General features: G+C 40.2%; 1 protein-coding gene across 7 annotated transcripts in view; it reads right to left on the bottom strand.

Annotated features, from left to right (window-relative positions):
- The window catches only part of PTPRK (protein tyrosine phosphatase receptor type K), a 411,664-nt gene that overhangs the window by 312,632 nt on the left and 84,127 nt on the right, over positions 1–14,905 (bottom strand). For all 7 annotated transcript variants that reach the window (XM_040597798.1, XM_040597792.1, XM_040597791.1 and 4 more), the window contains exon 2: positions 9,539–9,661. In XM_040597798.1, coding sequence (XP_040453732.1) covers positions 9,539–9,661 — 123 coding nt within the window. The remainder of the gene's footprint in view (positions 1–9,538; positions 9,662–14,905) is intronic.

The raw sequence follows: 14,905 nt of genomic DNA, 5'->3' as shown, positions 1-14,905 counted from the left end.
AGACTACACTTTCAAGTTCAGGAGGAGATGAGAAGAAATGAAGACAGCTTCGGATGACACTGTATCCGTGGCAGCAACATTACCCATGCTAATGATTAAGCAAGATTCATAAACAAACACAGAACATCACCTATGAGGCAAAGTAACACAACTGAACCTGTTCCCACACCTGACAAACCTCCTCCTCTAATACATCCACCTAAGCAATTGCCTCTTCACAGCCTGCATACTTGTAAATGAGGTTTGTGTGACCCTCAACACTTGTCTTTTCAAAGAATCTCTATAAAGAAAGGTGGGGAAGGAAATAATCCCAGCAAGGATGGGAACAGGGGGGAGATATGAAACAAGCCTTACTGATCATAATTAGCTCAGTAACAGCAATTTGAACTAGTATCTCTACAAGTAAATGATAGAAATGGCCAAATTAAAAAAATCTTACTGTTTCCTCAACACAGTTGTTTCATTAGTTCACCACAACTTAAGAAATATGTTTGAATCTATTCAGTTGATTCAAAACCTGTTCTGAAAATAATATGTTTTATTATTACCACAGCTTTAATCACTATGAACAAACGTCAATGACTGCTGCATCAGCACAGACTTGCAGCAAAAGCACAATAAGGGAACATAAATTACATACAGAGCAGCAAAAGGGTGAGAGCTCAGAAATCCATATTTAAGCAGACAGGAAAATTTCAGGCACTCTACGTGAAAAAAATATGGATGAAAGCATCACTTGCCTTGGTTTTCTTGCCATTATGTGGCTTACTGAATTTCACCTCATCTTACTTCCAAGGTTTTTTGTTTGTTTTTACAGGCATTGCTTCTGTTGTTGGGGTTGTCATTGCTCAGGTTATAGAGGTGTAGGTAATTCAGATATTGGTTTCCAGTTGTATAACAGGTCCTGTATTAAAAGTGGGACTGGGAATACCCTTACTGTGCAGTGAATTCAAGGCATCTCACTGATTCGCTTCCACTAATAAGAGGCTTTGCTTCCAATGTGACAAAAGTGAAAATATAGCATGAGGAAGGGGAGATAGTCTCTCAGATCATGAGCTACTCATGCACAAAGAGTTACCACAGCACTCTGACTGCAGAAATACATAGTATTTCTGAAGCTTATTGCTTCAGAAATAATAATCTGCATTAACAACCACTGTACATTCCTCATTCTATTATGGGGCTTTTTTCCATCTTGTCTGAACACCGTTCTTTTCATATGCCATGAAGTTCTTCCTTCACTCACTCCCCCAAATAATTCCAAGGCCCTGTTTTTAATTTCCCTCTTCTAAGTAGTAATTTTTTTTTTACTTTTTCCCCCCTACTTCTAAGATGGCCTCTTCTACAGCTCCTGCATGACAGCCTGTAGTTATATTGTTGCTTGAACCTGGCATTCATCCATTGGACTGCTAAAAATTGCACACAGGTGAGAGGGAGTGGAAACCAGAGCGATAAGGTTTCCAGTAAGGGCAACCAACAAAAATGTCAAAGCTAAAGAATAGGAGCAGCCAGAAATATGAGGAAGGGAGCCACCTACACTTGTAGCAAATTGAAGCAACCATGTAAACATAAAGTAAGTTCACGTACACTTGTCTGCTTTTTATCTTTTCTGTGAAAGGGTCCAGCCAAAGGATGCCAAACAGAGGGTACTAAGTCACCAGATGGGCTGACCCCATGCCACGCTCTATGGGCAGAAGCACATGAGCAGTGTCCATGCTCTGAGCCGGATGAAGCCACATGAGCAACAGAAGTACATAAGCTCAGGTCTGGCCCTCCACTACACTCTAAGATAGCCAGAAAATTTGAAGACAAGGCCAACTGCTGTTATCTCGGGGGTGGGACACACAGATACACACAGACACGCGTGCACAGGCTGAGACTGAAAACAATGGTAGGACAATGACACAGCATGCAGACACAGTACTCTAAAGCAGGGCTAGCTTGCTCCTGTCCATACAGGGAAGCTGGGAGAAATCAAACAAGCCCTACTCCTCAGCTGTGCTTCAGGCTTCCAGACTTGCACACTCTGAACACTAAATAAATCAAATAATCTGGAACACCTTCCACGCTAACGAGGTGTTATTTAAACCCTGTTTTCCCTGCAACTCTGAAAGACTAGCATAGTACCATCTTGCTTTTTGTACATTCTTCACAATGCTACCTAAACAGCAGCTTCAGGTAATGCCTCTTGCTGACATTCAGAGTTCCTCGAGGAGCAGCTGACTTCATATAAGCAACGAAACACTTCCACTTACAGCCTGGGCTCCTGACTAACTGTGGTAAGGGTTGACAAGAATTAGACATTTCCTCGCCCCGCAACAGTGCTACACTGTGCCAATACCATTTGAACATCTCACAAAGCAGATACCGGAGGCTAGAAAGCTGCACCATGCAAAAGGCGGCTGCATCACGAGCAAGAATACTATTATGAATGCTCTGATGGTACCAGCACGGCAAAGGTGGATTTGCTCAAAACACACCTACTACTTTGGAACTTTATCTATAGCAAATGGATTTCTCACCTTGCTTTGATTTACTACTCCCGATTAAGAGTAATAAACTAATAGGCTTCAAATACTAAACTAGGAAAGAAAAAAAAAAAAAAGAAACAGAGGGAACAGTTTCTCAGTAGGCAGCATTTTATACAGCTTCCACTGGAGTTTGGATATGCTATACTCAAAACAATAATCTGACAGATTTTCTAAAACATAATTGATATCAATAAAATACACTCATTTAACATGTACAAGCCATTAAAAAGATAAGCTATTCAAGAAGAAATGAGCAGCTTTTTGGAAATCTATGTTGCATATAAGAGATATGGCTGAACAAAACAGTATTAGAATTTTCAAGGGCGGGGGGACGGGGACAAACCAAACCACAACCAGCCAAATATCAGTCTACGTAAGCAAGTATAGCAGCTAGCCTTGAAGGTGAAGCATATTTTGTGCAAATACAGCAAGTAATCTTTTAAGTGTTCAGTCTTTCACCACCCAAATGAAACAGAATAAATCCATCCATGCCAATGAATGAAAACCCAACACATCAGTATTATATGAGAAAGTCATCTCTATTTATACAAAAAACTTGCTTTTACTAACCCTGTGCCTAAATTTCTTAATTTAAAAAAATGGCTTATCTGAATGTACAAAAGCACTGCTGCACTGTGCATTATCTAAAAAGCTTTTCCCTGCACCCCCTCCTCGCTTCACTTTATACCAAGTGAAGTGTGCTTGGGAACAACAGGGAATCCTTGGAATTAGTCAATAGATTGATCAGTACACTGTACTGAGCCAGCCAACTAGGATTAGGATGTTTACAGCTGTTCTTTTAGGTAGACAATAATTGCAGTGCACTAACAAGGTAAGCTTCTTTCTGTTAAAGATGCTACAAATACCAGAGACAAGAAACCAGCCACAAGGCTTACTGAACAAGAAAAGCAGTAAAATATGTTTTTCTGATCAGGGAAGTACTTCAAATAAATTCAGCCCTGTAATATATTGACAAGTTTAACAGGAAACAAATATCAGTCACCTTCTGGGGCCAAGGAGTATATGAAAACTGAATTATCTAAAGAGGAGAAAAAAAATTTGCTCAGTCACCTTAAATAAAACTCATCTAGACCATCACATAAGAAATTCTGGTTGTCTCACTTCCTTTCACATTCCTTTAGTGGCCCCAAACACATATCCAAGCTTTCACAATTTGTTTCGTAATGTAAGAACCCAGATAAGCTTTCAATGATCAAACTTTAAAATACTACCTTCTTGAATTGCATTTGCCAATCCATGAACTAGTCAACAAATTCCCCTTGTGCAGTTTCTCTGATCTAGTACCTTTATACTAGCAACGCAAGTCATACAGCCATGCAAGCAAAACCTTGAAAAGTGCGTTCTCCACTGTTCACTAGACTGGTAAACATTATTAGTCTATTAAAATAAAGAGACCCAGAAAGCATTCTGTTTAAACTTCACCCTTCTGCAGTGCAAAACAATAAGCTGGTGCATCATGTGTGGAGTAGCATGTCTGTAGAAGAGCTCAGTAAGTCCAGACATGGTGAGGGTTCTCCTGCTGTTCGACAAGACCTCATCCTTCCAACACCTCAAGAAACACCCATCTTTCACTAGACACTGCTTCCCCGGTAACTTCTGTTTGACTGTACCCATATGCATTCATAGAATTTAAATTTATTCATGGGGTGGTGGCTTCATTTCTCCAGGAGAAAAATTCAAGTGTAAGTGAAGTAAAAAGCCCAAAGTCTCATCTATATGACACCTACATTACAGCTTTCTTTCCTGAGCCACACTCACAGGAAATCTGTATTAAAACACAAGTTTCATGACCACCTGGCTCTCCTCTCTCATTCATACGCTTCATAAACACTTATATTGGACCTGTGCTGAAATTCATTTTGGGTCATGCAGGTGACACAAAAGTTATTTCTTTTCTGTACAAGGTAAAATTTATATAGTGCACAACTGACCTTTCAGACGCAACAAATACTCAGCACTATTTGTACAGGAAAATTAAAGGTGCACACCAACCTAAGGGTGTAATTTTCATATTACTTTCAAATGCCCCAGATGTTTATACCACCCCCGTACCCACCATGCCATTAGCTCCCATGGTCCTCATCAGTTGCACCAGTATAACAACTCTTAGTGCTGCAGGATAAGCAGGATTAACAAAGTGACCCATGCTGCATACATTTGTTTTCCCCGTGTCATTAATTTCAATCCACACCAGTTCGCAAGCACAGGCACATCAGAGCAACTGGGAAGAGGCAGCAAGATAACAATATGCCCCTGGGAAAGACAGGACACAGGAAAGAGCAGTCAGAGACAGTCTGTCTAAAACCCGTATAGAAGAAACTTCCATCAAAGTGTGGCCTAAGATTACTTGTCAACACACTTCTCTCACCTCCATTACCTATCACCATGTATGTTCTCCACTCTGAAATAACCGTATAGTCTTCCATTAGCAACCCAAAAACGTCAGCCTAAACCAGAATACGTAACACTTATCTTTTCAGGACTGTTTCTTTTCCTTTTTTTCGGAGTCCTGAGCTTAGTTTTATCCTTTAAAGTGGGGCAACAGGTAAGGTCATATATGTAATTTCTGCAATACTCTTCATTGTAAAAAAATTAAAGTTTGTGTTTGCAAAACACACTCTAATACTAAGGAACATCTTTACAGATTTAATCTGTTCTCCTTCAGTCATGCTAGATGACAAGTGCAAGTAAGGACTTACCCCAGTACTGTTAATTTATTTTCCTCAGATTTCTAGAAAACCAATTAAAAAAAGATAGCACACATCCACTCTGGGCACATTATCCATCTGAGAGATCAGAAACAAGATGTCCATCTCAGCATGTCACTATTGTCCACTGTAATTTAGACATTCTTCAAAATGCATTTGTATCCAGGAGGGTAATAGCCCTTGTATTAAAAACGCCCTTCATTAAGTGGCTCCCCATCACACAGCCCATTATAGGCTCTCACGCCCCAGCCCTGCATAGCCTCAGAATAATGCTGCTTTTAACAGGCAAATCAAACACAGTAAATAAACTATCTTCTCTATCAAAGGGTAAAAACACCAGTAAATGTATTACTAATATGGATAAAATCACCCCTTTGCATGTTCTCAGTGATATAAGAAAGCACTATTATTTGCTTTGTGTTCTGCAAAACAAAGTTATCCACACACAATGAATAGTCCCCTAAAATAACTGAAAAAATCCATAGCCAGAATTGGACTTCAGCTTAATAGCATTCTCTAATTTCTATTTTGTATTGTATAATGTATAAAAATCATACACTGGAAAACATAATGCAAGTTTAAAGAGTTTGCTTCAAGATATATATGCCTGTCTTCAGAGGTACAAAGACCCTCAGGTAAATATTTTGACTAAGTTTTGTCACCATGTCTACAAAAATAACACTTGATTACCAACTGTGCCCCACACAAAATGCAAATCCCACAGCTGCAGAATCATTTCTACATAAGGAACAACTCAATAGTCTTGGACCGTTCGACCTAGAATGATGTCAGAAGAAGGGCGCAGTTTTACTTTTGGTGTACAAAAAAAATTTGCATGGGTTGGGGAAGGTGACAAGGAATCTGCTTTGCTCACTTCCTGTACAGAAGACCAACATGTACCAAACAGAAGTCATACACAAATTCAGAACAAGAATAGCTGCGTCTTCCCATGACTTGTAACAAACATTGGCACGGTTATAGGACACAGCAGATACGAGAAGTCTTCAAGGAGCCCACACACAATAAAGACAAAGCTGACAGGGCAAGAACATGAATTCATTGAGAACATCACAAATAAAGGCTTCTTCTAGCTGAGGAGATTCCTAAAGGCCAAACAGCCTGAAACTGGAAGAGTGCTGAGGGCATGATCACCACTCATTTGTCCTACCTCTGCATTTTTCCCTGGACAGCTGCTAATGGCTATTCTCAAAACAACCGGACCTTTAGCTTGATCTAGTACAGTCACTTTTATACGCTCTTAGAAACCTAATGTTGGACACCAGGTGTTTTCCAAGGTTTTAATAAGTAATCCAAAGGTTTTATCATGTAAGCTGCAGTTCAAACAATTTACAAGTTGGTATTTAAAGCTGTACACAAGCACCTGCTCTAAGTGTTCACTTTATTTCAAAATTAATCATTATGTACTGCATTTATTTTTCCCACAACAGAACATAAGTGGCTTTTGCCTCTGCTCATAATTTGAGAAATACAATTTATGTCAGTATAAAAAAATTCTGAAGTCGCATTAATTACTCAGAGGTAATTACACTTGCCTTACCAATAGTATTTACTATCGCTATACCTGCAAAATGCTTTCCATTAGGACAAGTTTTCACATTTTCATAGCACTTCAAAGCATGTGCCATTAGGTCTAAAATTTCCCATGATTTGTCCCTGTCCAAAGCACAATGTTAAGTTAAACTCCTCCCTTGAATTAAGAGTAAAACGTGAAGTCAGTTGTCATTTTTTTCCTATTTTTAACTGCCAAACCAAACAAAACCCCCACTTTCCAAAGCTACTGAAGTCTAAAAATTCACATTTGAAAACTGAATATAATCCTTTATGACTAAAATGGTTCTGGGTGAATCTGGTAAAGTTAGAGTCCTGAAAGCCACACACTAAGCATAAAGGAATTATCTTTTCAGCATACTGGTAAAACAGTGTTCCTTCTGTAACAAAGCTGTACTGGAATACACATTTCCCTTACTAAGGTCAAGGCAGGACACCGTATTGTATTCCAGAGAAATGTAAGAGGCAAGGGCTGCAAACACTACAAAGGGTGTCCACAGAGAAGACATCAACACGTGCGTTAGATGCACTGAGACTTATGCCTAGCTGAAGGATTATACAGCCTGAGAAGAAGAGATGGAGAGAAAACAGTCCCTGCCCCAGCACTTCAGTTTCTGTGCCTCTGCGTTTTTCTGGGTACCTTTTCTCTCCTATTGCTGTTTGACAGAGCAGGACAAAGTGGGCTGACTCTGGTCCGTAGGAGATCCCTGGCTTCTACAAGTTAGGAAAGCCAGCATTTTCCAAAGTGGAAACAGCAGTAGTTTAATTTTACTAATACCTTCATTACCACATCTTATTCTACTTGGATAACTTCTCCACGAGCAGTGGACCGCTTTCTAACCTACAGTTTCAACAGCAATAAGGCAGGGTCAGCAGTATTAAAAAACTGCACAACAGATGACAGCACACAGTTATTTCCCTTCTGCTTTTGTATGAACCTTTTGCTGCTCCACTTCCTGCAGAACCACCAGAGGAATTCAGCACTTATTTTAGAACCGTTACATTCTTAGAGTTGTGCTATTTCAAACACAAAAGTGCTCGAGTCTAAGTATTTAGATACAGTACAGATGTTCAGAATCTGAAGACTGAACTTCTTAAGGGCAGCTCATCAGATAAGACTGCTCACTTTTAGTCTGGATCTCAATTACCAAACATTAAGCTTTTGAACAGTGATCCACGTAGTCTAGAATTCTAACCAGAGGTATTAAAAATAATAATATTAATCAGAGCTGCTTCTGTATTTGTTTTGGACTATCTCTGAAACATCCCTTTATTCTGCTAGATTTTATTCGGCAGCCACAATTTCATACAGATGTGAAAAGAGAATGTCTTCTAGAAGAGTCCACGTGTTACACTCAGAGGAGAAGGATCTGTAGCAGAACTGAACAGAAACCAGGTGCCAAAGTCAGAAAGCATTGTGTCATTTAACTCTGAAATCTGCCTAAGGATGACAGGTATGGTATCTGGGAGAAGGAAGAAGCAGCTATCTTGTCATTTAGATCCATTCAAAATACAGTTCCTCAGATTGCTGTTCTCCCTATGCAAGGTGTGCCTGAGGTCTGAGAACACCCAAATATTGTACAAAATGGTGCTTCCATCACAATTAAAATACCTCCAAGAATTTTAACAAACCACATAGGTTCTGAGAAATGCAAACTGAAAAGTAGCTCATTTTAGCCTTTCTAGGAGAGATACTGTTTTGGATTTATTAATACAAGACCATCATGAATGCTGAGACTTCAGGGCTTAAATTTACTCTTCCATATGCGAACTTGAAGCACCAAGCAGTCCATTAAATAAAGTGTAGATCTTAATTAACCTACTTTAAGACACAGGGCATAGTAACAGCTGCTCATATCAGTGACTCCAAAGTAGGGGGAACTCAGCTAGTTAGCAGTTAAGTAGAATTACATACGCTAACCACCACTATTAATGCACAATAATGTATAAAAGGCAGGGGAAGGAACAGCAAAGAGGTTAGGTTACTTCTGTGTGGCAACATTTCCCCCTCCTTCTCCACACACACACCTCACTTCACAAAACCTTTTACATACAAATAAAATAGCCATGACCTTTTTTCCTCCTCTGCATGATTAATTACTTAGTGTATTATTAATTGGAAAATGTAGCTGAATTTCAAATGCTTTCATTTTCTCAGCATATCATGCTGTCTGGGAAGCGACGATTAAGCTGTTCATCAAAGGTGAGCAGGCAAGGTCATGTAGGCTGCACCTCTTCAGTTATTCATTACCTGTCCTAAATAGTAATTAACAACAGCAATATTTCCATAAATCAAAGTTTTTCTGATTACCTTCAGATGATGCGCGGTTGGGGAGTGGGAAAGGAAGGAATTAGCATATGGGGTTTTGCATGTATCCTTTTTTTCACCATTTCTTCTAATGCAAACCTGAATAATTCAATCGATATAGTAGCTGTCATTTAAGATGCAGAATTTCACTGCGAGTCAACAGGAATTCCATGCAGAATAAAAAAGAGGTTATGGCTCCCTTTCTCCCTTCCTTATGCCCCACAACTTCAAAGGCAAATTTGATCTAAGAAGGTGTCTCCATTACCAAGCCTGTTATATTTCTGATTTTTTTTTTTTTTTATTACCTCTGTTATAAAGGTTAAAGTGGAGATCACAGAGTATGGCCTTGAGGCCATATTCAGTGAGGCTTAGAGTTTCTTAATAAATGTGGAGTTTCTCACCTTGAGGCATCTCGGGTGGCAAATAGTGAGGCTCCTGAGCACTGACATGTACCCAGTCGAAGTCATCGTACAAGTCTTGGTGGTAGTCGCAGGGTCCAGGACCATCATCAAACGTGCATCCCCCTAGGAAAGAAACTTGTAATTAGTTTATTTAAAAAGCAGAGGTATTCCTCCTGAGCATACCATACCTACAAAGCCCAAGCAACCTGTGGCATAGTTCACAGGCTTGCCTGTGCAAAGTTAAAACTCACAAGGAGCTCACCCATCATTGTTCCCCTCTTTTTTAAAATGTCTGTGCTTCACACAGCCAATTTCCCCCAAGAGCACCTTCTATCAGAGCAGGAGATCACAGGATGAGTCACTCAGCCCAAGTGAAACCTGGCCCAGTGCCTCTGTGACAAAAAGCAACACACTATCTAAACCAAGAAGGAAACAGAAAATAGTGGACTAGGCTCAAAAATAAAAGCTGTAAATCAACAAGTCTGATGCACTGAATGCATAAGTTGTCCTAAAACCAACAACGAGCATAAATAATGTGCCCAAAACAAAATAATTAAAATTACTTAGAAATAATTGCTGCAGAATTGGATAATCTTGCTTTGTTAAGTCTAGCATAACAGTACACAAATTCAGGGTGCTTTTTCTGAGTGACAACAACAATGGATACAAAAACCTTGCAAGAAAAGTTGTGAGAAGTGACAGGGAGAAAGAAGAATGGGAGGAATGTAATGGGGGGGGGGGGACACGGACAGACACACAAAATTGCTATGTAACACAGTAACATCTGCCCTGTCTCATTCAGTAAGTTTTTATTGCATTCTTAACTCAAGGCAATTAAGAAGGCTGGGGAAGAAAGAGAAGAAAACCTGATGATCATGGAAAGAGATCAAGGTTTCAGAAAGAAGAAACAAAGGAATCAAAAGATCCTGGTCAAAGAAAAAGTAAAGCATAAACACAAGAAAACACAGATGTCACGCATACAACTGCAGTATCAGTTATCTCCATTTATGGCACACAGTCCATGAGTTCCCTTCTGCTCAAAAATAAAAGGCAAGACCAGGAAAGAATGAAAAGAGCGAGAACACAGTGCATTCATCTTTATTTATGCAGTATATTTAAATCCAGAATAGAAGTTACATAAGAACTCAAGTATTAGATTATAAACAACCCTTGGAAATCAAGGAAGATATTTCTCACATCCTCCCAGTCCTAAGTAGTTAGGGCCTATCAGTCCAATTAACAACTGTCATTGCAACAAAAATTCCTCGTTACGAAGACATCTCTAGACAGGAGCATTTTTGTTGACATTATTGTCTGACTTTGTGAAAACAAAATATGGGACAAATACTGCAAGTCCGAAGAACAAATGAAAAACCCTCAGGGTGATAAATTCTAGTGTCACCATGAGTCAACAGCACCGCATCAACAGCAAACACCCTCCCAAGCCTGCCAGGCTCTCAGCAGCCCACACTACACCCTGGAGGAGAATGGGCTGGAGGTGGGGAACAGGAGACTGAAGACCATACAAGACATACGTGGCCTGTAACTAGGGCAGACCAGAGGATAAGGAAAGGAGGAACAGGCATGTACGTAAACAAATTGAGGATAATTATTATTTCTTTTTTACCTACCCAGAATGGAATATTCAAATGTTACACAACAGGCAGAGAGTTTGTAAAAACAGTGTTCATATTTGGGGAAGAAGTCCCTTTTACAAAATTTCATCAGCAAATCTAGACTGTGTCCCAAACAGACTGTTTCATCTTCAGTTACAGACAACTCAAATAATTCTCACAGTTCTGCATTAAGTATTTGTCATTTTAAATAAATGACAAAAACAAGTTTTAGCTAATTCTACTTCACTAAAAACCGTTGCCAGATACTCATTCCCAAGCACTTCCAGAACCACTTCTTAACCAGTGCTTTGGCTGCCAAGAACAACAGCCAAAGAGAACTCTACACTGTAGCAAAGTCTCTGCTGAGTCCTTGTTCCATAAAACCTTGAAGCATCGTATTCAGCTCCATGTTCGCAAAACCTTCTCAAATGATACCCCGGTGACAACAAGCACAGCATCACCAACAGCACCAAAGTCCCAACATTTCATACTCAGCACTGAGTTGGTTACTACATCACTGCTGAAGCCTGCAAGGCACAAAAAAAAGAAATATTTGTGCATCAAAGAAATATTTATGCCTTTAAAAGTCCCAACTCCAATGCCCTATTACCACTGGGAGACTCTTCTAATTAACATATATTGTGATAAAGCCAGAAGGGCTTAAAACGTAAAACTTGGGGTTTGATTTAACTTACAATACCCTGCTATGATCACTCTACAGCAAAAATGTACATTTCCTTTGACATTTAATTGATAAATGAATAGCAGTTTCCCTTAAAGGGAAGCTATCACTGTCTGTTGTCCCAGCACCAAAATGACATATGGCTTTGAAGCACACGCCTGCAGGGCACCCATTACCCTTTTTAATGGTTTAAGTGCCCTCAGTATATAAATTTAAACTACCAATGAATCTTGCGGACTCATTTGGAAGATGAATGTCCTTAATTGCTCATCTTTGCTCCCACTATTAATTTTAGTTATCAGGGTTCTGATTAGCCCTAACAACATGCCTGTTAATATAGAACAAGAAATCCAAACCTCCTTGTGCTTAGTGCATCACTGCTGCATCCATAGAACAAGCAAGTGCCCATTTATTGCATACACATTGAACAAAGATTATCAGGACAGATTATCAACCCTAAACAAAATCAACCCTGTAACAACTGCTTAAATCATGGAGCACACCACCTCTTAGCAATGTATCGTGACATTTAAAGGCAAGTAAAGTAAAAGCCAATGCTGTAGTGATTCATTCGGTTTAAGAAAATGAGACAGACTAAGCATTTTAAACTGCCTGCAGACTACTCTTTATGACTTAAAACATGAGCAAATCTGGATCTCTCCTCTGTTTTAACAGTCAACTGCCTGCATGCTATTTCAGTAACTCTGGGTACTAAGAGACAAAACTAGTGTGACATGCTGTGTGGAAAACACAAGAAGAGATGGTGGGTGGGTGAAATCTGCAGTAATGTATTTTATTTCCAGTCATTTTTTCAAAACTATATGTATTTTAAATCAGTCTTTAACCACTCAAACATCTGAAAGTAGTACACTGTAGGTCAGGACTAGGACTGGTTAGCACCCTCACTCAGCTACTGGGCCACTCCCCACAATAACGTAACAGCGCTGTTCAAGGAAGAACATGGATTGGCTTGATGAATGTTTAGTACCTTCCAACGAGGTTCAGCAGCTCATCTCAAATACATGTTCACATTTGTTGCCCAACATTTTGAGAACAGTTTGCTAATATCCAACAAACAATAAGTTAGGAATCTCCAACTCAGCCATTTGTAACTACAAACCAAAACCCAATAAAAAGGTACTTCAATAACAACCACTGCCCTGTTAGGTATCACCATCACACTCCTTCGTACAGCTGATACATAACCTGAAATTTATCTTCAACACTACCCTGCCACTGGGATTTGTGCGTAACTACCAACACATGCCATGCCACTAAAAGCAATTTCTGCCCATCTGGTCAATCTCCCAGCTGGAACCACACCACACTGATAATCTGGACAAGAGGATCAAGTGCACCCTCAGTAAGTTTGCAGACAACACCAAGTTGAGGGGGAGTGTTGATGTGCTGGAGGGCAAGAAGGCTCTGCAGAGGGATCTGGACCCATGGGCCGAGGCCAGTTGTATGAAGTTAAACAAGAAGCACCGGGTCACATTTGCATTTGGGTCACAGCAACCCCACGCAACACTACAGACTTGGAGAAGAGTAGCTGGGAAGCTTCCCAGTGGAAAAGGACCTGGGGATGCTAGTTCATGGCCAGCTGAACACGAGCCAGCAGTGTGGCCAGGAAGGCCAACAGCATCCTGGCTTGCATCAGAAACAGTGTGGCCAGCATGACTAGGAAAAGGATTGTTCTGCTCTACTGAGCACTGGTGATGGCACACCTTGAATCCTGTGTTCAGTTTTGGGCCCCTCACTGCCAGACAGACATTGAGGTGCTGGAGTGTGTCCACAGATGGGGAACGCAGCTGGTGAAGCGTCTGGAGCACATGTGTTAAGAGAAGCAGCTAAGGGAACTAGGGTTGTTTAGCCTGGAGAAGACTCCAGGGGGATCTTACTGCTCTTTACCACAACGTGAAAGGAGGTTGTAGACAGGCAGGGGTTGGTCTCTTCTCCCATGTAACAAGCAATAGGAGAAGAAGAAATGGCCTCAATTTATACCAGGGAAGGTTTAGATTGGATGTTAGGAAAAAATTGTCTACTGAAAAGGTGCTCAAGCATTGGAACAGGCTGCCCATCTGATGTGGTGAAATCACCATTCCTGAACATGTTTAAAATATATGTGTGGATGTGGTGCTTAGGGACATGGTTTAGTGGTGGCCTTGGCAGTACTGGGTTAACGGCTGGACTAGACAGTCTCAAAGGTCTTTTCCAAATTAAATGACTCTATGATGCTATGACATCCAAAGCAATACACCAGACTGGTCCAACCTCAACAGCCTGATGTGAGCTTGGGGACTGGCATGCAAGGCAGCCAGCATTTCATCCCTTCAAAATAATGCTGCCATCAAACATGGCCCAGAAGGGCCAGATGGGAATAAGCAGCACACTCTGCTGAAAGGCAACACCAACCAGAGCCATGACTTGCCACACCTGCAGCAGCCATCAAGTAAGCCTCCAACAATCAACTTAAAAAGAAAAATCAGGTGATCCATCAGAAACAAACACCCTATAGACAGCTGAAATTGTAAACTAGGAAAACAGAAGTAATTTTAAGTCTGTATGGTCATTTTGTCAAACTGGTAACTGTATTTTGGGTCAATCAAATTTGTTCAGCTGTTGAAGTAGTATTTGGGAAACACATTTACACAAACCATGGACTGTTTCCACTATCTTTTCCCATACTCTTCACGACATTATTAACATCAGCTTAAACACACCTAGAACTCTCATGCATTCTTCTTCCACATCCTTCTAAATGATAAGTGATAAATCATACTAGCCTCATAAAAATTTCCTGATGTGCATTTTCATTCATAAAAGAAACAATCTTAAGTGTTCATTATAAAAACAAACATATGAATATCCCACACCAAACTTTCAGAAATTAAAGCTCCACTAAATAACAAGGTCATTAAGATTAACCTAAATTTAATAAAGATCACATAGTCAATGTTTACACATCACCTGTTGTGGTGGGTTGACCCTGCTGGATGCCAGGTGTCCAACAAAGCCACTCCATCACTCCCCTCCTTGGCTGGACAGGGGAGAGAAAATGTAACTATACAC

The sequence above is a fragment of the Falco naumanni genome, chromosome 6 (assembly GCF_017639655.2).
Source record: "Falco naumanni isolate bFalNau1 chromosome 6, bFalNau1.pat, whole genome shotgun sequence".
NCBI classification, from domain to species: domain Eukaryota; kingdom Metazoa; phylum Chordata; class Aves; order Falconiformes; family Falconidae; genus Falco; species Falco naumanni.
The sequence above is the reverse complement of the archived record's forward strand: the minus strand, read 5'-3'. Positions and strand labels throughout refer to the sequence as shown.